The sequence below is a fragment of the Pagrus major genome, chromosome 11 (assembly GCF_040436345.1).
Source record: "Pagrus major chromosome 11, Pma_NU_1.0".
NCBI lineage: Eukaryota > Metazoa > Chordata > Actinopteri > Spariformes > Sparidae > Pagrus > Pagrus major.
In genome coordinates, this window is record NC_133225.1 from 22,298,962 (window position 1) to 22,322,594 (window position 23,633).

General features: G+C 39.1%; 3 protein-coding genes across 3 annotated transcripts; 1 reads left to right on the forward strand and 2 right to left on the reverse strand.

Annotated features, from left to right (window-relative positions):
* Nucleotides 1-3,373: 3,373 nt before the first annotated feature.
* On the reverse strand, nucleotides 3,374-8,620 carry ttc4 (tetratricopeptide repeat domain 4). The gene is made up of 10 exons (XM_073477322.1): nucleotides 8,409-8,620; nucleotides 8,136-8,253; nucleotides 7,872-8,033; nucleotides 6,294-6,371; nucleotides 6,011-6,135; nucleotides 5,839-5,925; nucleotides 5,477-5,721; nucleotides 5,257-5,341; nucleotides 4,810-4,892; nucleotides 3,374-3,624 (listed from the first exon to the last, which is right to left on the reverse strand). The coding sequence occupies exons 1-10, from the start codon at nucleotides 8,517-8,519 to the stop codon at nucleotides 3,525-3,527; spliced, it is 1,194 nt and encodes a 397-aa protein (XP_073333423.1). The 5' UTR covers nucleotides 8,520-8,620; the 3' UTR covers nucleotides 3,374-3,524.
* A 672-nt stretch (nucleotides 8,621-9,292) lies between these two features.
* pars2 (prolyl-tRNA synthetase 2, mitochondrial) lies at nucleotides 9,293-12,798 on the reverse strand. Its single transcript, XM_073476560.1, has 4 exons — nucleotides 12,693-12,798; nucleotides 11,371-11,707; nucleotides 10,593-10,838; nucleotides 9,293-10,514 (listed from the first exon to the last, which is right to left on the reverse strand). Exons 2-4 carry the CDS (start codon nucleotides 11,692-11,694, stop codon nucleotides 9,633-9,635), a joined length of 1,452 nt encoding a protein of 483 aa, XP_073332661.1. The 5' UTR covers nucleotides 11,695-11,707; nucleotides 12,693-12,798; the 3' UTR covers nucleotides 9,293-9,632.
* Nucleotides 12,799-19,856: 7,058 nt separating this feature from the next.
* Nucleotides 19,857-21,921, forward strand: insl5a (insulin-like 5a). Its single transcript, XM_073477252.1, has 2 exons — nucleotides 19,857-20,040; nucleotides 21,773-21,921. The coding sequence occupies exons 1-2, from the start codon at nucleotides 19,863-19,865 to the stop codon at nucleotides 21,919-21,921; spliced, it is 327 nt and encodes a 108-aa protein (XP_073333353.1). The 5' UTR covers nucleotides 19,857-19,862.
* Nucleotides 21,922-23,633: the final 1,712 nt, after the last annotated feature.

Sequence of the window (23,633 nt, forward strand, 5' to 3'; positions counted from 1 at the left end):
ATATGCTATAAGGGTGAACTTGTACTGTAAGATCAAGGGAGGTATTTATTTTAATCTCGATTGTCAGCAGTTTTTTTTTTTAATAAATTATATTAATCTCACCACGAAAAGAGGCATCCTGGGTATTAAGAAGCTTGTATGGGTATATAATGTTGATTCTTAGCATCTTCAGTATATTGAAACATAGAAACACAATTAAAAGGTGTCAGAATTGATCAAAATGATTTTTAGAATGAGATCTGTGTCTCTTGTTGGTTCTGCAATGTCAGAGCACCACGTTCTTGTATACGTATAATAATTCCAGTGATTAAGAAGGTAAATGGTGCACTTTATAGACTTTACAGTGACATTAAAGGTGCCATTTGTATGAAAAGTACATTTTTCTCATTCCCAACTTGTCAAACACTGACACATTTGGACTGTAGGTCAGACTGGCCACCATCCCAATGCGTCAGTTTTTCACGAGCTGGGAATGAGACTCAGATATCTACTTTTCTTACAAAAAGCACATTTTTAATGCAGTTTACATTAATTCGAAAGTAACTATAATTTAAAAATACATAACTGTTACTTCAGTGTCCCTCAGTATTATGCTTGTACCTATGGAATTCACCTAATCTACTTTTTTATTTAACAAAGGCTTTCATTTAGTTACATATAACTGTATATATTTTAGCCACTCAGGAGTAAGTTTATGCTGTTTTTCACATTTGGTATCAGTTTGGGACTGTTTGTTATATGGTGGTAATGTGTCGGTCTAAGCTGAACACAAAATACAATATATTAAACAAATACATGATTGCCACAAGTAAAAGTGACTTCCTTTGCCCTGAGTGAAAACCAACGACTGTATAAAATAGTGGACGGAGCCACATTTGATCCAATACACAGGTGTCTGTCCCTCCGCTCTGTCTTTTAGTCCAGTTAGGCGTACAGAGAGACATATTATGAGTCCGATATCTACATTAAAAGTTCTACAAAAGGCACCAACACCATGAATACAGCTGAGAGATCAAGTTCAGTGGGTTGAGGGCTGAAGTGAAACTGAGCACACAGCTTGTTTTGCTATCTGTCAGTTGAAGCAGCCACACCCTGATCATACCTTCCTTTAAGGGTTAGGGTTATAATTTAAACTTAATTAAATTTACCCCTCCTACAGTAAGTTAGGTATAGAGACCAAATGGTTTCTTATACCAGGCAGCAAACTGTTTATTTCTGGTGTAAATTTTTCTGGGGTTTGACTCTCTTTTTGAGCCAGCTTCAAGTGGCCATTTGAGGAACTGCAGTTTTTGGTACTTCCACATGGGCCTCGATTCTCAGAGCCTCAGATGGCCTCTGCATTTAACACATCAACAGAAAAGTAGCAATTTATTAAAACGATATTTGTATTTATGTATACCAAACTGTCAGTGGTTCAAATGTTCTGTGAAATCAGTAAGTTGGAAGGTTTTATATCAAAGAAGCTTCTAAGTTTCTCATGAAAAAGTTTTGCAACAAGGTTCTTGGAAGAGGACGGGCTTCTACTGAATAAGCATTTTTTGCTTTTGCTCTTATTTCTCTGCATTAACAGGTTCATTGTTCACCATCAGCGGCTAAAGTTATGCAACAACCAATGGCAGATCAACTACCCGTAGACTGGAACACTGGTCTCTGTGACTGCTTTGAGGACGCCAGTACTTGTAAGGTTCACTAATTTAACTAATTTCCATTTTTTGGATTAGAAGTCTTCTTTAGTAATGCCATGCCACTTAGGAGAGTTTTAACCCTCTGCTGGTATATCTCTGTTATTTTCAGGCTGCTATGGTTTCTGGTGCTGTCCTTGCTTGGCCTGCACAGTCTCAGGAAGATTTGGACAGAACTCGTGCCTCCCGTTATGCGACATATGCAGCCCTGCCATAATGGCAGCCTGTGGGATACCAGTATTTGTTCCTCCCGCAGTCTTGTCTATGAGGGCTTCCATTCGACACAAATATAACATCAAGGTATGATTCATGTAAAGCTGATGTACAGAATTTCATGTTGAATAAAAGTGAAACTGTCAAATTTAAAACTTTAAATATTTTTCTCTTGGGTTCTCCGCAGGGTTCTCTCTGCAAGGACATCGGTGTTTCCTGTTTCTGCATTTGGTGCTCCTGGTGTCAGATGCATCGTGAGTTAAAACATCGCAAGAAAGCCCCCACCGCCATCATCAATGTGCAGACAACCAACATCAATGTACAGCCTAATCCAGTGATGATGGTTCCAACACAAGTTGGGTATGTGAGCCAACCAGGTGTCTTCATGGTAGCACGCTGAGTTTTGTGGCTCGTCACTGGTCTGTTGTGTTTGATGAAAACCTGATCACGCTACTGTTTTTGTCACATACGAAGACAATTTGACTTCGTGTGACTTTAAGTTTTGTAATTATCATGACAATTATCGTCTAATTAATCCCCAATGATACATTTTATTTGACCTTAAGATTAAGTTACAAATGCAAATGTAGTACTTAAAGGTCCATTGTGTAGGATTTAGTGACATCTAGCAGTGAGGTGGCAGATCGTAAACCCCTACAGTGGCTCTAAAAACATGAAATCTCAAAATGCCCTCTCTAGCGCCGGAGTTTGGTTTGTCCATTCTGGGAAATTGTAGAAACATGGTTGAGATCCCAATAGATACCCCCGCAGTGTACAAATCCTGTACACTAGACCTTTAACATTTGCTTGTTTTTTTAAGACTATTGGGTAAAATGTTTTAATTTTAGTCCCTTGTGGGTTTTTTTTGTTTAAAAACAAATACAAATAAATCTGATCAGACCGACACAACTCTACAAATATTCAAACACATCAATCAAAATATTATATCAAGTTCCAAGTCACATTTACTTTTCATGACTCTATAATGTTAAAGTATGGTGAAAAGAATATTAATTTTACATTAGGGTTTCTTGTAATATGTATTTAATTTTTGTTTCCTTATTCATATCTAACTCGCCGTGTGATGTTTTTATGATCACCGAAGTGCTCATGACAGACAACAGATCATTCCGGTGTCCATGTTAACAGGTTAGACCGGCTGGCTGTGGTGTTGCGTGATCTAGAGATTCGAAGTCTCTCCTGTTTCTACAGTTTTAATGTCTGTATCTGTAGAATATGTCACAGACATGAAGAGAATACACACAACAGATGAGGACGGGACTCATTAGTCAGAAAGCTTTGCTGTGTTTTTTGTTTCATGTTAACTTACAACCACTTACATCACTAGTTTATACCTTATAATGTTCTTCTTTCCATTAATCTGTCCAATCATGCAATTTAATAAAAAAATGTCTTCAAGCAAGTTTCAATCTGCAGTGTATGTTTGTACAAAAAGAAACACAAAGAATCCACATGGATTATTTCTAGAAATGTCATTTGTTTTTATATTCATTTACATTGATATTTGGTGTCACACTGCGTGTCCTCCTCTTGGCCAGGGTGTCATTTTCCACAACAAGGTCAGAGGATTTGGTGTATTAAGAGTCCACTATTTGAAGGCCACTGTTTTCACAATTCTTGTACTTTCCTTCCTGTTAAAAACTGCTTCCAGAATGAGGAACCCTTTACAAGAGCGATGAAACTGGGAGTGCCTGCCTTGACAAAAAACCTGTTAACACACAGACACAAGAGTGTGGTGGAAGTTATTTTCAAGGAAATGAGTACAAGGAAACTTCAGCGCCAGGGTACAAATAATTTCTTTCACAGAAAATATCCTCAGAGATATATATTCCTCAACTCCTCATTCCTCAAGGAGTGTATTACATATTAGGTTAATACACTGCTTACAACATGCCAAGAATGGAGATAAACCAGTATGTCATTTAATTAAAGTGCCACTGGTTACCTTCGCTTGCTTAACGTGGAAACACTAGCCAGCTGGCAGCAGGAAAAGATTTCCGAAGTAATTTAAATGTCTCTAACTGGGTTATTTGTCTATTTCTTTATATTTGTCATTATAGGAATAGTTCACTCTAGAACGAAATTCAGTCATTATCGACTCATCCTCATGCTGATGAGAAGTCTGGTGTAATTTCTTATTCCTCAAAGTGCAGCTGGAGACACGCGGGGGTACCCTCCGGCAACAATAATACATATAATGAGCGTTAATGGCGTCCGAGACGAAAAGGTCCATAAAACTACACAAAAACTTTGTAATATTCCTCCATACTTCTCGTCCGCTGCAATCCAAGTGTCCTGAAGTGGCGACTTCGGTGTGTATCTATTGCGAGTCTCGTTCATCTTGTCCGGCGCGGCTTCCGTAGTGCAAACGCTGTGAGGGAGACTCGCGTGAACGCGGAGCGTGCCTCCAGGCAGATATAGTATAGTGACTGTTCAGGCTAGAAAAATGTACTAAATGACGTTGTTTCGAGTAAACTCTGGATGTTGCCACTTCAGGACACTTGGATTGCAGTGGACGAGCAGTATGGAGGAATATTACAAAGTTTTTGTGTAGTTTTATGGACCTTTTCGTCTCGGACACCATTGATGCCCGTTATATGGATTATTGCTGCCGGAGGGTACCCCCGCGGGTCTCCAGCTGCACTTTGAGGAATAACAAACTAGGGTGAGTCGATAATGACTGAATTTCGTTCGAGAGTGAACTATTCCTTTAGATAAAGAAGACTGATTTGAGCTGAGGTAATTCACCAATTATAATAACTGCGAAAATAATGGTATTAAGAAGTCAGAAACAACATCTTGCCAGCCAATCAAAATGAAGAAATCTTAGTGGACATGGCCTAAATCAAAATGAAATAACACTCAATGAAAACGGGACTCTCAGTGGACGTACCTTTTATGCTGCAACACTTTTAAAAGTGGCGTCTCTGGGTTTACTTGGTAGAACGTCTCCTTACGCTCATCTTCAAAGTAGAGCTGAAAAGTGGGGAAAAGTCAAATGTGGTTAATAAGGATTAGAAATCAATTAATGTCATTTATTGATAGAACTGCCCTGTTCTCAGTAATGAAATGTCATCACTTTTTCTGACATTTTTACTTTTGATTATTGTACTTATGACAACTGAAAACTTTATAGAAATATTTAATATCACACATCAAATTAGCACATTACTTCACAAGAGTAAGGATGCAAAACAAATATTATATAATAAGAAAATATACAATATGTTATAGGTCTGCATGATATTGTCAAAAAAATCATATTGATATTATTTGAACAGATATTGCAATATGATTGACTATTTCTTGTGGTTAAAGGAGCTCAATTTTGCTGACAAACCTGCAAATTTTGTGGGTGGTATTTTCTGTCTGTGTCCCACGGTGGAAGTTCTTCTCCAAACATGACCGCCAGGTGATCTATGAAACTGAAACAAGGCAAATACAAAGATACAGAAGTGATTCTGCTGCTCTGTTTCTGATTAAAAACACATACAACTTCAAAGTGTCTTTATTTAGTCGAATGAAATGGAGGAATGTTGTCAAGAAGAACAAGAGATTACCAGCTGTTCTCACAGAACGCAGAGATGAAATCAGTCTGCTGGTGTTCAGGATAGAGGAAGAGAACCGGCCAGTGCAGGGAGCCCTGCTCGTCCTGGAAGACCTGAGCCCCCGTGACCTCGTGACAGCTGAGGCCGTCCAGGCTCAGCTCTGATATCGCCGCTGAGGAGCCTTCAGCCTCATCTTCCTCACTGTCTGAACCAGGCTGAGCAGGCTTCACAGGCTGCAGGAGCTTGATGCCTCGATCCTGCGTAAAAGACACACAAATATATCTGAGAATCACTAGAAAAGAGTACATGAATAGATCTGACATCGTGTTCACTTACACTTGATAGAGATACATAGTGTTGATTAGGATGCTCACCTTTATAGCAGCCAGCAGAGCTTCTTTCTCACCATGCAGCTTCTTTTCTTTGGCCTTGGCCTTCCTGGCGTCTCTTTCTTTTGCTCGCTAAGGCAACAAAAAATATACATTATGCCTGACTGAAATTAAAACCTCCACACCAAAAATCAACTGAACTCATTAGTGCCTGAACCTTGTGTTTATCTGCTGCTGCTCTCAGCTCCAGCAGCTTCTTGTCAGTGGGATGAGTCTTGAGCCCCTCATCACACCACTGGATGGCCTCTGCAAAGAGACGCAGCGCTGTACAACACTGAACACCTGCAGAGAAACATACAAGACGTACACGATTGTTTTTAACTTTACTCTAAGCAGTGTTTTACTTCCTTGTGCACTATTCTAACATTTTACATTTTCTAACAACATTTATTGTCATATTGTTGCTGCATGATGAAAACCTGTATGTTTATCTATCATACCTCTGATCAAGGCTTTCAGGTGGTCTGGTTTGATCTTCTTTGCAGCTGCAGCATCATTCAAGGCAGAGCGCATGTTACCTGTGTGATATAAACCAGAAAAAATGAAGACCAAAACAGAAAGTTTCCACCCCCTTGCTTTTAAAGGTGGTATTGCTGCTGCTGCTGCTGCTGCTGTTGCAAACACAGCCGCATCGCTTTTTATTTTTCTCAGAGTCGCAACAACACAGGGCACTGAGTTTAATCATTCATTAAGTGTATAATAATAATAATAATAATAATAATAATACTAGATATTTCGGTCGGACTATAGTTTTTAGGTGCAGCAGCACATAATTTAGATGCACCCAATAACAGATATTAAATGAATTTCTTAACACATTATGTAAATGATTGTAAATGTGAATAAAGGAGCAGATAAATGTTTTTTAATCACAGCACATGCAACAAGAAATTGCAATCCTCAAAAATATTTTTTACAGGCTACATTTCTCTTTAATCAGACGTGGCTAGACCGGTGTGAACCACCGGTGTTGTGGCAGGTTGTGGCAGGCTGTGGAACTGCGTAGCAACTGTTTTATTAAGATATTTTTATAATTGTATTTCATATTAGATATTGTAATATAGCTTGTGTTAATAGTACCCTTTATGCTATTGTTACATTCTGTCAGTCCAGCTGTTGCAAATACACCCTGTCACCTTGTGGCAGGCTTTGGCACTGCGCAGCAACTGTTATGTTAAGATATTTTCATAATTGTATTTCATATTAGATATGTAAAACAATCAATACAACCAAGGAAATATAGAAAATAAGAATAATATAAACACAGGGAAATATGAAATATAAAATATGAAATATAAGAATAAGAATAGTACAATATGTACAATATTTTACATTCACATTTACGCTATGGAACAGACATTAATATATATTTAGATAATATTAAGTTTTGTTGTTTTGTTTTGTGCAAAACTTTGTACATTAAAATGTGTAAACATGTAGCTGATTTTTCCCTTAATTTTTATTTTGTAGTCATCATGACTCCATGGCGGAAGTGGTTAAGTAAATAGAAATAGCACTAAAAAGTAGAACATACTGCTAAACAATCACCTGAAAGCAGAGTGACTGTCGTAACAACAACACGGACCAGTGGGTTTTCCCAGGAAATGTGGCCCTGCCCTTATTGGCAGCGAGTCAAGGGAGGCGTTTCTGAACTGCCGAGCGGGTGCCAGGAGATGCCGCAGGTTGCCACTGCGGTGCCGCAGACTGCCACTGCGGTGCCACTACCTGCCAATGCCACTGGGAGGATCTCGGCGCTGCTGGATTTTTGGGCGCATTTGCAACCAAAACAGTTGCACCCTGGAGCCCTGCATTGTTCTACAGCCATTACATTGTGCATTCAACATTTACTTCACAATGAGAAGTTTAAAAAGCTAAATATTATTCTATGATGTCTGATTCTTTGAAAGCCACCCTATTATTTATGTGCATAACAATCCTTATTCAAGGTGCCAGCTATACATCTACATCTTAAAACACTGCTAATGTATCTGTATGTCACTTAAACATGAGATCCATACCCAGGTGGAAGTGTGCTGCAGCCCTGTTGGTGAGGAGAACCGTGTCGACTTCCTGGTCACCACATTTCTTCTTCAGCCCTGCTGTGTAGCACAGTATGGCCTTTTCATAGCTCTTCTCTTTGAAAAACGCATTTCCTTCATCTTTCAGGCTCTTTGCTATTTCTGGGGAGGAATGAGACACATGGAGTCATTACGAGATGATGACTGGGACAACTCAGGACAGCAGGCGTTTCCACAGATAATAATGCGCCATGGTCCAGCTACCTTCAGGGGTTCGGTCTTCATCATGGATGATGGCCTGTAGACAAGCTAGTTCTGGGTACTTCTTTGGGTCAATCTCTTCAGGGGCTGTTTTCATGAACATGGGTATTTTATCAAACTCCTGAATGGGACAGAAACAGAGGAATCACTGTGGGTGGACAGACAATTACTTGTTTTACCAGTTAGCTTGCTAGCTTACAGCAACACTGAAGTAAACACAGCTCAGTTAAGAAGAAATAACTTTCAAGCTAATGTTGCTAACAGACAGTTTCTTACCTCTTCCCAGTTGTTTTCAGTAAAGGCATTTTTATATCTCTGGGTCTTGAATTTGTCCATGAACGCGTCCATGCCATCGTCACTCTCATATTGCTCCTCTGTGGACGCCATTTTGGATCAAAATACTTATATTTTAAAGACTTTTTGTCGTTTATAAATGTGATGTAAACTGCGACAGATTACTGCCACCAGCCCATCAGCTGTACAAGCGTCACCTTTTCTAGAAGTTACCCAGCTCCTTGTTTACACATGTGCATGGGCGGTACAGCGTCGATTAAAATCCGTGCGGAAACACGGTACCAATATATTAGTTCCGTCACTTCCAGGACAACAGATGATGTCAGATATGGAAAATAACTGACATGCATGACATGCCTACTGACATGCAATTTAAATGTCGGTTTTACTTAGTATTTCCTTTTTATTTACTAAGGTATCATTGTAATGATTGTGTAATATACACAATATATTATTAAATATGATGAATTGTCATAAACAAAACTACACACAGGATATAATGAGTCAATGTTAACAATGCATTCCTGCTTTTAGGTAACAATAATGATATTTTAAATAAATGATGTCCTTTAAACATGGCAATTTGCATAATGAGATGTTTGCAAGACTTTTTTGTGAAATCTTGTGGTTTTGGAACTTGTGCTTGAGATCTTATTACTTCTTCCACCATTGTCAGTGCTACTTGATTGTCTTCAATGGTGTGCTATATGCTTTTGTAACTGATATTAATAAAAAGAATATTTATAATAACTGTGTGACACTGTATACCGTATGACTGTGGAACTGTGATATTTCTTTGAGATGGTTACTGTACCATGTATATTTAATTATGTTGCAACCCTAATTAAAACACAAGAAAATGGTCATTATTTCTGTTCATCTCTGTTGGCTCATGTTTTTATTTGCATGGGAACATGAAAGGCTGTAACAGAGAAAATTGTGACATTCCTGCGTTTTACATCATGTACACCAAATGCAATTGAATATTCTCAGGTCCATCATCGAGCGTTTGTTGTGACAGTAAGTTTTTGCCATATCAACAACTGAAAATTAACTTTCAGTCCTCTTATTGGCATGAAAGAAAACGTATACAAACATTCAAAGTTTTTAACTTTGACCTTACTTAACCATCACCCCACTTACATTTTGCTTGTTACAAAGTACCCACAACCATAAAACATACATTTCCACATTCAGAGGTGTTACTCATACAGTTTCCACTCTTCCCAGAAGATCTAACAGTCCATCTCTACTGAGAAACATCGTCTCACCTGTCTGCTGACAGATTACCTCAAACCTGGGGGTTTCCTCTAGAGCTCCCTGTCCTGCTACAATAACATATGGGTAGCCGAGTTTGCTGGCATCCTTAAGCCTCTTTCCAATGGTCATCTGTGTACGGTCATCAAGAACCACCTCACCTCTCAAACCAGGCAGAGTCTCTCCCAAAGTGTGTACCAGTTCTTCAGCTAAGACTGCTGCCTTGTCCACCTTACTGCCTTTCTTTGGGGGTAAAACACACACCTGGTAAGGTGCTATAAGGCCTGGCCAGCGGACCTCCTCTTCTGTCGACATCACCTCAATGGCTGCAGCGAGAATACGGGTTACACCAAGACCATAGCAGCCCATCTCTGCAATACTAGGCTTGTTCTGGGAATTGCTGAAGGTGGCATTGAATATTTGAGAGTACTTTTTACCCAGGTAAAAGGTGTGTCCGACCTCTATACCCTTTGACTCCTCCAGTGTGCCAGTGTGGCACTGTGGGCAGTCAGTTCTGTCTGATGACATGGTCTCTGTGTTAGCAGAGAAGGAGCAGTTCCCACAGACCAAAATCCGGTCCTCCCCAATGTCTGCCGGCAGCTGGAACTCGTGGGAGAGTTTACCGCCAATGTTGCCTGTGTCCGCCTGCACCTGAACGCATCGCAGACCCAGCCGGGCGAAGAGCCTGGTGTATGCCTGACACACTGATTCGTAGGTCTGGTAAGCTGCTTCTTCACTCACATCAAATGAGTACATGTCCTTCATGTAGAACTCCCTCCCTCGTAGCAGACCGAACCTCGGCTTCGGTTCGTCTCTGAATTTGCGAGTGATCTGTTGTTAAATAAAATAAATCATAAGAACTGCAGCTCATTACAACAAATGCACTTGTGTTAACGGGGTAAAAGCTACCTGATACAGAAGCAGAGGGAACAGTCTGTGGGAAAGAGTCGTCTGGTGGGCGACCAGAGTCGTCACCGCCTCCTCATGTGTGGGAGCCAAGCAGTAGTCTCCTCCGTGGCGGTCCTTCAGGCGGAGGAGCTCTTTACCCATCAAGTCCCAGCGCTCACTGTTTTTCCAGAGTTCAGCTGAGCACAAACTGGGCATGTCCAGCTTCTGCCCACCGATTCCCTGCATCTCTTGGTCGATTACTCTCATCTGATGATTTAAGACACCAGTTATTACGATTTTTAGGATGAAAATGCTAATGCTCTTCATATGAATCATTAAACAATTTTAATTCCTCAGGACTCTAAAAATGATTTAATAAGTCAATCTGAAAAGGAAATATTTCTTTATCTGTTGGCTTTGTTTTAAGGGTGACAATCGAGAAAAACTGGGGACTTTTAGCTGTACTGTGAAGAAACCAAATTAACCTTATGCATACGAGTTATTTTTATTTGGATCACTATTAGCTTCCTTAAGTGGTTTGCTAGTCTTTTAAATAAAAAAATGAATTTGAAAATTTCAAAACCAAAAAGCAAAAAAAAATCTCAACAGGAAGTAAGTAATAGCTCAACAATATACACTTGTATGGTTCATGAAGAGTCTTTAAATCAGTGTCTTTTCTATTTTTCTTGATATATCTTGGTTACAGATTCATGCCAGAAAAATGTCTCGTTTGTCGACATGACACAGCTAAATTCACCATGCTTACTTGACATAATAATTCCTTAAAAACTCGTCTTACCAGCTTCTCCATGGAGCGGACGGTGGCAGGAAGGTAATAGTAACAACCCGGGTTAGATGGATGGATGAGCCCGGCCTTCTGCATGAGCCTCTGGCTCTTACAAGTCATCTCTCCTTTCAGCTGGGGGTCCTGCTGCATATCACGCAGGTTTGAAGGCTGGTACAGGCGGGAAACCAGGAGTGTGGGTCTGACATGTCTGGAGCTGATGGAGGCAGGGACAGCGGTAGGCTCAGCACACCCTGAATGGCTCCTCCTGGGAAGCACTGAGGTTCTGTGAAGTCGCTGGAGGACTCTCGGCCAAATCTGATTAATTATGGGCTCCATGGTGTTTCCAGACCTACCAGATCAGACATATCAGTAGGAGTGGAAACAAGTAGTCAGTTGATAGAAATTTAATTTCCAGTAACTTGTTTTTTAAAGTCATTTTATCATTGCCATCTATTAATTTTATAATTGACTCATTTTTTTCTGTGTAAAGGTCAAACATTTTCTGGTTTGAGCTTCTCAGTAGTGAGCAGGTCAGTAATAAAGTGTGCTGGTATGTTGGAATCATCTCTGTTTTCTGACATTTGATAAAATAAACAATAAATCAACAAAACAGGGAAGCAATCAACAGATTAGTCATTAATGTTGCAGAGCTAAAATCAGTGTGAAAATATAACTTAGAGCACATTTACTCATGTTGTGTATTTACAAATCTGAGGTAAATCTGCTTCACTTTTTCCAAGTTTTCCACTTCTACTGTCCTTCATTTCACAGGGAAACGTGTTACTGTTAACACTCTTTGGTCATGCATGAGTACTTTTTTGCTGATAATACTAATGCACTTTACCCTGAGTAGGATTTTTTATGTTTTTACTGATAACGTAGGTCTGTTAAACTGAATAACTACAACTTTAACAACTAGTAGCCTAATTAATGAGTATTTTTTCCATCACTGACACAAATATATACATGAAATAACTAATAAATTATAGGTGGATAAATGATAATCGTTGCACACAAGAAGTAAACTGGTCTCCAAGGTCGTCACAACTCAGGTAGCTGCTAGTTTCATTTACAGACAGATAATAATAACAGATTTAGCTCTTAGAATAACGTTGGTCCACATGTGTACAACATGAATTCAGATTATTCTGTGGATGAAATGTAGATGCCACTGACAGATGTCCTGAGAGTCCACATCAGTGACAGTTCAGAGATGAATGTTAGCAAATCCTGCCCTGATCTTCAGTTTAGCAGTTGAGCTAGCAAAGGTTAGCTTCCTCAGTTAGCACACAACGACGTTTATCACGAACTCACAACTGCAACACAAAACTTACCTTGGGACCGACAACTACTGCTGTAGATAACCAGAATAAATGAGCCAGAGTTATATTTCTGTCAAGTTGACAAGCTAAAACAGAGAAAGGTGCCTCCACCATGCTGGATGTCTTCCTCAGCTACAGACCCGGAGCTCATCGCTTCAGCGTCACATCGCCACCTGCAGGCCTGGAGGAGTAACGACGCACAGGCAGAGAGGGGGACCACAGTCCTCTGAAGGTCCTGCTGAAGGCTCAGTGAGACAGAAATCACACCAACAAACAGAACATTATTATTTGGTTGTATTGTTTGTCTGTAAGCCTATTAATTATGTCTGTATAAGTTGTGAATTGTTATGATATAGCCTACTGTATGTTTTTATTTGTTCTCACAACACTGCATGACAGTCACGTTTATGCTGAGCAGATGGAGCCACACATAGATTTTAATTATATTATTAAGTCTGAGACAAACATGGCCTCCTCCAGGCAAATCTATTTAAAACGTTACTACATTTGAGCTTTTAAAAGTATCAACTACAAATCAAATCATTTTGCTGTGTTTAGATTATATATAAAAGTTATATATTCAAATTCCCTAAAAAAGAGTATTATATTACATTACATTATACTATATTATATTATAAGGGTTAGAATGTGTAGACTCACTGTAAACTATGTGATCTCTGTCTCTGTCCACCAGATCTGGAAAAATGTAAATTAAAATAGCTTTATTGGCATGAAGAAAAACACATTGTTGCAAAAGCAGTTTAGGCTTTATACAGCGTCACACGTGTTCTATAGTATTTATACTATAGATATATACAGTATATATCTATATACTGATGCAGTCAATACTTTGACATATATATACAAATAAGTAAAGTACACTACAAGTTAACACAGTCATTTATTTCAGTGGAGTGGTGTTTGATCTCCTTTGCAGCAGGATATCATTCATATTTTTATATTAATTAAATTATATTAATGATATTAACTTTTATATTTAAAAGTTGCATGATTCCAACAATCAAAATGATGTATTCTCTAAGCAGCATTTGAAGCCAAATTTAGTTTTTACATTGTCCTGTTTTGTAAAAGTTGGATTTGGACTTTATTGCGGTAAAAACAGGAAACGTTTACTGTGAAAGGGGAAGACAGATGTCCTGTAAACACATTTAATGAGTCATCTGCTGCTGGTGTTACTTCATTTCCTCACAGAGTCATGCTATGGATTTACAGAACAGTTACATAACATTTTCTACTAATCAATTCATTCACTTATCCTTTTTGTTACAGTTTTATTATGAAGCTTTTCTTTCAATTTCCCACCTGTTATATCAAACTGTTATAACATCAGTGACAAAAACACAGCCTCTTGATTTAGGTATTGTTTTTGTTTAATAATGTTAATAGCTGTTCAAAGCACCAGTCTGTGAACAAAGAAGTAAAACAGCCTAATATTTTCTATTACGATCATAATGAGAGGCAGACAAATGGTTTCTCTTTGGATGTACATGTGAGCTCTGTATATCTGTAATGTATCTACAGAGAAATATGGATACTGTTGTAGTAAGAATACAGCAAACATTTTTTTCAAGTAAGTACTGTGATTAGGGTACAGCTCAGTGCAGTAATTTAGCAATACAATATTGTACTTTTACAGTAATGTTGTGGCTGGGTTACCATGAAAACACAGTACATTTCTGTAATATTACTGTAAATTGTTGTTAATTTACAATAATTAAAGATGATTGCAACAACATCATATTGTAATTTACGACAAAATACTGTATTTTATAAAATTAGGTTTAGTAACATTACTGTGATATGACACACAAGTTACATACACACAGTGTAAAATTGAATAATAATTGCAGTAAATTTAAAGTAGTATACAGTAATTCATTTACAGTAACATACATGAAAATCACAGTAATGTATTGTTTCTACAGCAACCAGACACAATGTTACTTCAAAAATACACTTTTTTGTTGTAAAATTACAGGACGATAATGTAATTATCATCTTTATTTATTGTTAATCACACAAATTTACAGTGAGAGGTCAGAAATGTACTGTGTTTTCATGGTAACCCAACCATAACACTTATATCACTGTAAATAATTACTGTATCCTACTATGAATTTACTATAATTATTAGCCGTTAATTTACTGTGAAATTAAATTATTTTTTACAGTGTATGTACGTAACTTTTGTGTTCTGAGGCAACACTACGGGTGAATATGTTAAAAAGTTGAATCTAGAAGTGGATATTAAATATATGATTGTGCAAAACACTTTCAGTAAAGGAAGCACGTAAAAAACCAACAGAAGAGAAAAACAGGAGAATAAGTAAAGTGATTTTATTACTACCAAACACAAATGACACTTTCCACCAGTCAGTACATGATGAAATATTTTATACACTGTTTTGGTGCAGCTGATGAGTTTTTATTGAACTTACTGAACTATCACAGGAAGTCTTTTCCTTTTGTTGACATGATGACTGTATCTTCAGTCTGTGTTAATGCACTTTCTCTGGCTTTATAGCATTTTATGTGAGCAATTTGAAACCATTATTCCCTCAGTCAGTCAATGACAGACAGGCAGCTGATGGTCATCTCACAAGACAAACACAGCTGAGCTCAGAGTGTCTCTGTAGCTCTTCTCTCTCAGGTGGACGCTGCGGAGGACATCTTTCAGTCACACACACACACACACACACACACACACACACACACACACACACAGATGTATTCCCCCACCAATTAGGTTTGCGTCTGTTTTGTCCTTTTATCTCGTCGTTCTTGTTGTAAGATTTGGTTTTCAGAGAAATGGACGACTGAATGTCTCCTTGAGATATGAACAATCCCATTAGGAGGCCTGTTATCTGCAAACATCACATTTGCCTGTTCGGCTTAATACTGAAGGTAGAGTTGACATTTTTACTGTTGCAAAGACGTAGTTCAAGGTTTCAAGAAATCTGATCTTTTCTTAACCCCAGCCAAGTGGTTTTTGTAACTAAACCCAACCAGACCCGAATAAAAAAAAACAAAAAAACAGCAGCAGAGTGCGTTCTTGAAAACCCTTATGGTAGATAAAACCTGATAAACTGCCCTCTAGGGTGCTCTTCTAGTTCACTTTAAATGCATCACAACTTTCTGCGTGCCGGGGCCCTTCGTTTTACGCCCCATTTTTCTCAATTAGGTTCACCCAGTTGTAGCCTGCATTTTAATTTACTTTCTTGACACATTATGTAAAACAGGATAATAAAAGTGCAGATGAATGTTTTTCTTCATTTAAATCACAGCAACAACAAATCGCAATAACCTGATTTGTTTAAAAAAAGTTAAAAGTGCTGATGTTTGAAGTGCTTGACAAACTCAAATAAATCAAAGTCAAAAGTTTAAATGTAGTGTTTTCCCCCCGTCTTACTTCTGGAAGCATTTCTGGATTTGCTTTGTTTTTTGTTGTTTTTATCTGACCTGCTGAATATCAGGCGCACCAATGCAACCAATGAAAAGGTTTAGTTGCACTTGACAGATATCTGGCTATACGTGCGACCGAATTGCACCCCAGAGCTTCGGTTAGGGTAGAAACAAATGCCAATAGTATTTTTGTCGAGGTTTTCTTGCACGCGGAACAGAATTCAAGTTTCAATTTGGCTCCGTGTAGCGTCCAAATCATCACTCTGTGTGCAGTAGCATCAAGGTTTTCTGAACAGGGTAAAGTGGTCCACAGTTGACACGGTGATGTTTATTTTAGGATAGATTTTTCTCATCTACACATTGATGGAATAAATCCTTCACATGTGACATTAACTGATGTAAAAGTAATCCCCAACTACAATCACTGAGCTTCAGATCTTCACAATACACCTTCATTTGAATTCTCACATTCAGTCGTGACATTATGTCCTGATACTCTAATGGAAAACACGTAGGAGCTTTGTAATTCGATCAAAACTAACAGCTTCCCACCATGATGGGAGGAACCTTATCTGCTTCACTGCAGCTGCTGCTCAGTTTTGCTGGAACCAAATATCTGTCACGCCACTGAAGAAACTACATAAATACCGTTCTCCTTTGAATTCAAATACCAGTGATTTGGCTCAACATTTAGCATCAGTGAACAGAGTCAGATCAGTTAGACATTAATTTAAGGGATAAACATAGCATGTGTTTTTAGGTTCTGAGTCCTACTGGCAGATGACCTTACTCACCCGTTGTTTAGGGTTATTTAAGGTAATATAAGGTCATCGTAATCTAGGTAATCTTCTGCACCTCTCCAGACCTCTGAGTCAGTAATCAGGGCAGTGGATCTAAAGGTTCATTATGACGAAAGGGGTCATAGCGCTAATTGCAGCCATCAATGGACACAGCTCAACAGCTAAAGTCACCAGGGCTCAATTGTATTAATACATACAGCAAAGTGTAGAGTGCAGAAGAAATACCAGAGAATTGTGTTTCAACTTTAAGGAGAAGGAGAAGTACGAGTCTGGACAGCTTCATAATGGTGACAACAGTGTTGTAAAAAGAGTCATACTCGAGTAAAAGTAAAGATATCCTGTTAAAAAGTTAATTATATATATATATTTACACATATATACTGAATACTATAGGTCGATCAATCATCAGATTATCAGAATATTTTTTCTGATGATAAGAATCAGTGTCTTTTTTTATTGCTGATGAAATAAATAAAATCAAAATGAGCTACTTTGGCTCTGGTGCAGCATGAAATCTGCAAAGTAACTAGTAACTAAAGTCATCAGATAAATGTAGTGAAGTAAAAAGTACAATATTTGCCTCCGAAATGTAGTGAAGTGGAAGTATAAAGTAGCAGAAAATGGAAATATAAAGTACAAATACCTCAGAATTGTACTTAGTAAAGTACACTGGATAGAAAGTATGCCAGTGGAGTTAAAAAGCCTGTTTCCTGATACTGCATGTTAATTTCACCTCAAAAGAACCATGAACACGTTTATTGATTCATTATCTTTTTAACCTGACAGAACAATCTCAACTCAAGGTCCGCTTACGAGCTTTTTGCAGAGCTTTCAAACACATCACACGGTCTTCATCAGGGGAGAGAGTTTACTCAGGTGCCATGTGGAAAGAGCTGTTGACATGTGAGCTCAGCAGTGGTTATGATATTATCCATACCACCTGCAACTATCTGTCAAACTATTGTCAAGAAGGATTCATCATGCTGAATGTTATGTTCATCATGTATTAATGTGGTTACTATACATGCAGTTTTGTCTCCCACTGCTGACAACGGCAACACAGAGTCTCTTAATAACTACACAGATCTGGAAAATCAGCATGTTGTTTGGGGTGTTGAACTAAGCTAATAATATTTGGTGTTTATGGTTATTTTCTGGAAAGAGTCAGCAAACTATTACGTCCATTGTTTCAGGGGCTGACACTGGAAAACCGCAAACTCTGTGTAGTTAAGTTCTGGCAAATGAAGAATAGATAGACTTTCATTACTGTGGAGCCAAACACTTTAGATATTACTTTATCAGCTTAAAGCTGCTACCAAGGAACCTAAAAAAGAAGGAAGGGTCATTACGTCACTGAATCTCACTTTGGTCCCAGACTGTGGTGTCAGCTGTATTAAAGTCAATGGGAGATGCATGGAGAAACACACCTCAACCTAACATATCTACATCGTATGACTTCTGATGAAGAAATGCCTCCAGAAAATGAAAGAACACACTTCAGAGAGGAGGTTGACAATGGATTTTTTCCCCTTCCTTTTATCAAAACGTTGTTTCTTTCCTCAAATTTGTGTTGGAAAGTCTCCTGTTCATGCTGCTGTTCATGGTGTAAGTGCATCCTCATCAATGGAAATCAGTCAGACCTGCCTCATTTGATCACAGTGTTATCAGCCCTGTCAATCATTTGTGGGGGAAGTCAGTGGTTAACCTCCTGTCTGAAGTGTGTGCGTTCTTCATCAGAAGTCTTACGACGTAGATATGCTGGGCTTCAGTGTGTTTTTCCATGCATCTCCCATAGACTTCAATACAGCTGACACCACAGTCTGGCACCAAAGCGAGATTCGGTGGCATAATGACCCTTCCTTCTTTTTTATGTTCCTTGGCTGCCACAAGGAACTTAATTTTTTTGCTCCTGTGGATAGAAGCGGTATGAGCACCACCACGATCTTGATCTGCTAGTGTGTGCATTTGTTTAGAAGCGAGTGGAAGAAAGAAGCAACTTATGAAAAAATAAACTTTAAAGAAAGAGAAATACCATTTTTCCTAGTCTCATTTGCATTTATAGGTCATATAGTGGCGTCAGAATTAAATTAAGATGTTTCAAAAACTGTTGAAAGTTCCCTGTAGCACATTTAACGACAAAAAGGCTTCCAATGAAGGAGTCACACTTTTGTCCCTTCTACTTTTATAACCATAACATATGTCTTTGGTTTCTGCTACCACAGGGACAACACCACAGCCTGTCCAGCCAAACATAATATAACTTCATTGACATCCTAAGTGGGACTCTCCACCTTTAAAGATCGAAGTGAAATGTCACGCTGAGTGTCTCATCTCACCATAAGCAGCACTGTAATGACCTGCATGATGGACTGTCAACATTGACTCTTGTCCTCCCAGACGGCCCGACGAGGCCATCAGAGTGTTGTAAACACATGAAACATCTGCTTGACTGCAGGGGGAATCACTTTGCATCTCTAAATTAGCCATGCGGTGTAGTGAAGGTCGGTGCAATCACACAATCACAGAGAGGCTGAGGAGGAGGATCTAATGTGATTGTCAGGTCAGGGTTGTAAAAGTCTTAACAGCTGTCATCCAAAGATGGTGAAGGTGGAGAAGACTGGAAACATAAAATGACTTGATTGTCATGACGAATTGAGAGAGGACTCTGTATATGTATGTGTGTGTGTGTGTGTGTGTGTGTGTGTGTGTGTGTGTGTGTGTGTGGTCATGTTTGTGATTGGCTAAGGAGCTGGTCAGAGGGAGGAGGTGGAGAGATACTCAGCACTGATGAACTGAAAGGTGGATGGTATATAACACAGGGAGATGGTGCAGCCTCTGAAAGACTTGACTCAAGACAGAAGACTCGAGACAAACAGAGACCAACCGAACTGAGCAGATCATTCCAGAACGAACCAGATCAACAGAGTTAAACCTCCCTACGCACAGTCGGACGTCCAGCATGCGTGCTCTGGTGGTGTTGCCTCTGCTCCTGTGTGCAGTGGTGCAGGTGGAGCAGGTGAAGGCGGAGGTGAAGGCTGTGAAGCTGTGCGGTCGAGAGTTCCTGAGGGCCGTCGTCTACACCTGTGGAGGCTCCCGCTGGAGGAGGCTCCTCACTGAGACGGACATGGAAGGAGACGGTGAGACAGCTTCTCTTTTTATCTCAGAAACAGCAGACATGATGTTTCCTTTGGTTCAGGATTTACCGTATCATTAGTTGAGTGTATGCAAGAAAGAAAAAGAAAGAATAACACTGAGAGGGAATTTTAGTATTAAAGGTGGTCGTTTATATGTGGCGGACCCTGCCACCTTTCTAGCTTCAAACAGTGTTCTGGGACCTTATTTTCCTCTGAGAACAGCTTGTTTATTCAGTTATGGGGAAAAAAAAAAAAATTCTGAGTTTGTATTATCACCTCATTAATATTGTAAAGACTAAAATTCTGGGTTTGGATTTTTTCTCCATAACTACATAGTGCTCCTTTAAAGAATTGGTTTACAATTTGTCTGTCTTAAAACAATAGTCAGGAAGAAAATCACCTTGAGAGTGGGCTTCACTTGTCTTACAGATGAAATAAGACTGTATAGGAGTAGAGCACACATACAGGTACCTAATTACACCTGCCGAGACTGGACATAAAACATTAAACTGAACAAAATACAAATAGATAAAAATGCAAATTAAGTCAGTCAGTAACTGGTGTCATCTCCTTTTAAAAATAGGCACTTTTAGTTATCGGCAATCATGTTCCATCATGTAAACATGTCTGACATTTTTTAACCATTGAACAATTAAGAATTTGTAATTATCAACAAAATATGTAATATATGATTGTTTGTGGTGAACAGGTGGTCAGGTTAATACTTTAAATATTTCCATTTCTTCTTTTTTTTCCAAAAATGGCAGTACAATGTTAATAAATCGATGATCAAAATAGTGTGCAGTTAATCTTCTTTCAACTGACTGAGGATAATCGACTCATTGTTGCGGCTCTAGGCGACGCTGAGATATTTTGGGACGTCCGGGCTGTATTTTGCAGTGAATCCTGCAGTTTGCATCCATTTTTGAGGACATTGAATCTTTTCTGTGACCCTTTGTCTACTAAAGCTGACCTTTATAAGATCCTATCTTATTTATAATATCTAACTTAAACTGTTTGTATAGGTTACTTTCACTGACTTAGGCAGCAAAATGTGGACCCACTGAATTGCTTAGTATTTCTGCCAAAGTGCAGAGTCTAAAACTTTTACCATATAAGATGTTTTCCTTCAGCGATCTGAAACACAAAACACTTACCAAAATAAAATGGGATTTATATTTCTGAAAGCCAGCACATGTAGCTTTCCTCTGCTGTGTCCTCTGTGTTTTATTTATTTAAGGCACTTCTCCATTCAAACAAACAGCTGTGACACTGCTGTGTGCTACTGTACATTATATACTATGAATTCAGTGTAGTGGGTGTGCAGACAGACAGGTGGCCTCGCTCAGAGATGTGGTCTGCTGCTCTACCTTGTTACGCTGTAGGAGCCAACATATCATGATTAAAAGCTGCAGCAGGCTGTTCCCCCGGGCGGGCAGCCTCTCTCTCTTACTGTCTGTCACACACAAACAAACCCAGTTAGCCTATCAGTCGTGCCGATTAGAAAGAGTAAAGTGACACTATAGAAGACAAATAGCACTGAGGTAATCTGTTCAGTCATTTAGAGTTTCCTTATTTAATGGAAACAGAGACCTTAATTACTCAAGACTTTGTTCATCTATTACCATGTTTGAAAGAACTGAGAAGGAGGAGTCAATTAAACTAAATCAGGACAATGTTGAAAGTTCTCCATGTCGGAGTGCTTCCTAACATCAGCCGTGTCTTGTGGCTCCAGGTTTGCCCACAGGGGAGCAGAGCAGCCTGGAGAGCCTGAGCAGCAGCAGCCTGGGCTCCCAGCTGAGCAGACGGGATATGAACAACATACTGACCACCGTGTGCTGCCAGGTGGGCTGCAGGAAGAGCGACCTCACCTTCCTCTGCTGAGGCCGACCCCTCTTCTTCTTCAAAATGACTCTGCTTCTCCTCTTCTGCCTTCACTGAAACCAAATCGGAATCAAAACACTGATGTTTAAAAACAATATGATCGCTGCATTGTTTGTATAATAATGCTCATACCCACTACTGCTATTTTTCTAATTTCTTTTTCATATTTTTTGTTGTTACTTTTAACTTGTGAGGTTTTGTAGATGTGAATATGAACCACCTGAGCATCTGTGAACATGTGTAGCGGGAGGATGTGTGCGACCATAAAAATATACTTCATTAAAATATAAGTGAACCTATGATGCACTCAGGGCTGTTATTCCAAGGTGCTCGTGTCCTGTATGCACACATGTATCCACAGAGTTACCGGTTTGTAAAATTTCCATCTCTGCTTTGATGTATTGACAGGAAGCTGTCGCTGTTTTTGTCAAATAAATGTTCTTGCACAGGGCTTACATTCTGTGAGTTGTGGGATCTTTGTGCAGTCCATGGCCATCAAAACATCAGTGTGAGAAAAAAAGACTAAAATCAGCACCCTCAGCCAAACCAACATCCCCGGTTCACCTTTGGCTGGGGACTAGTTTGTTTGTAGTCATTCACCCTCTCCGTCTTCTCTTTGTCCACCCATCACCTACAATCTCTCCACCGTCGACTGTCCAAAAAAGGCATAAAATACACGTCTAAAATAATTAAAACAAGACTTAAAGTCTACAGCAATGCTGGCAGTTAACATTCCTGGAAACCACTCATACGTTCACATGTGGACGTGTCACAGGCTACGTACCTTATTGACATTTCGACAGAATGTGTCATAGGTGGAGGTGGAGAGGCTGGTGGCGGAGTTAAAGGTGAGAAGGCTGCCAAGGCAGTGACCACAGTGCGAGAAGCGTGAAACCACAAGATACTTGTAAGGAGATCTTGGAACAATTGTGTGGCGACATAAAACAGATATTCTTGACGGCAAGTCTAAATCTTTTCCTAGTGTAACCCTAACCAAGTATTTTTTGTGCCTAAACCTAACCAGAGCATAAGCACAGTGTTGTCAGAGCATTAAACTGTCATTTTAACCTAAAGAAATGTAAAGTTGCGACATAAACAGATGTAAAGCTCCTCTGTGAGGCAGTATTTAGGCGCAGATTTGCGATAACGCTAGCGTCATGATCAAAAGATGACGGACTCTTCTGCACACTGGCTGCCGCTCTGTTTGTGAACTGAATTTCTGTCATTTAAAGGGGCACTATGTAATTTTGAAGATAAAACTCTTTTTATGGGGTAATAATACAAACTCAGAAATGTTTTTGTTTTTTTCCATAACTGAATAAACAAGCTGTTCTCATTGGAAACCCCGGAACACTGTTTGAAGCTAGAAAGGTGGCAGGGTCCGCCACATATAAACAAAGTGAAACAGTATGTGTTGTCCTTTAAGGTCAGTTTGTTTATTTAAATTATTGAGTCATGAAAACAAAGAGAATTTATTTATTTAGTTTGATAAGGCAAAATCAGTTAATGAAGATCTTTCTCTTCTGATTAACATTTCTTCCCCTAAACTACGTAGTGCACCTTTAACTTGTGTCTCTTATGCTACAACTTGGACTGTCAAGTTGTTTTATGAGATGGTGTCCGCAGGCTTCCTCTTACCCTGCAATCCAGACAAATTCTGGATCACTCAGGCTTCCTACCTTCCAGGGAGTTCCCTCTCCTGCTAGCTCCAG

Excerpts from the sequence above, each read along its gene's own strand:
- ttc4 (XM_073477322.1), bottom strand. The coding sequence starts at position 8,519 with ATGGCGTCCACAGAGGAGCAATATGAGAGTGACGATGGCATGGACGCG. Across the intron at positions 8,254-8,408 it reads CTGAAAACAACTGGGAAGAG|GAGTTTGATAAAATACCCAT; the intron begins GTAAGAAACTGT and ends TGTCCCATTCAG. Across the intron at positions 5,342-5,476 it reads GCGTTCTGTGAGAACAGCTG|TTTCATAGATCACCTGGCGG; the intron begins GTAATCTCTTGT and ends GCCTTGTTTCAG.
- pars2 (XM_073476560.1), bottom strand. The coding sequence starts at position 11,694 with ATGGAGCCCATAATTAATCAGATTTGGCCGAGAGTCCTCCAGCGACTT. Across the intron at positions 10,839-11,370 it reads TCCGCTCCATGGAGAAGCTG|ATGAGAGTAATCGACCAAGA; the intron begins GTAAGACGAGTT and ends TTAAATCATCAG. Across the intron at positions 10,515-10,592 it reads TCCCTCTGCTTCTGTATCAG|ATCACTCGCAAATTCAGAGA; the intron begins GTAGCTTTTACC and ends ATTTAACAACAG.
- insl5a (XM_073477252.1), top strand. The coding sequence starts at position 19,863 with ATGCGTGCTCTGGTGGTGTTGCCTCTGCTCCTGTGTGCAGTGGTGCAG. Across the intron at positions 20,041-21,772 it reads GACGGACATGGAAGGAGACG|GTTTGCCCACAGGGGAGCAG; the intron begins GTGAGACAGCTT and ends TTGTGGCTCCAG.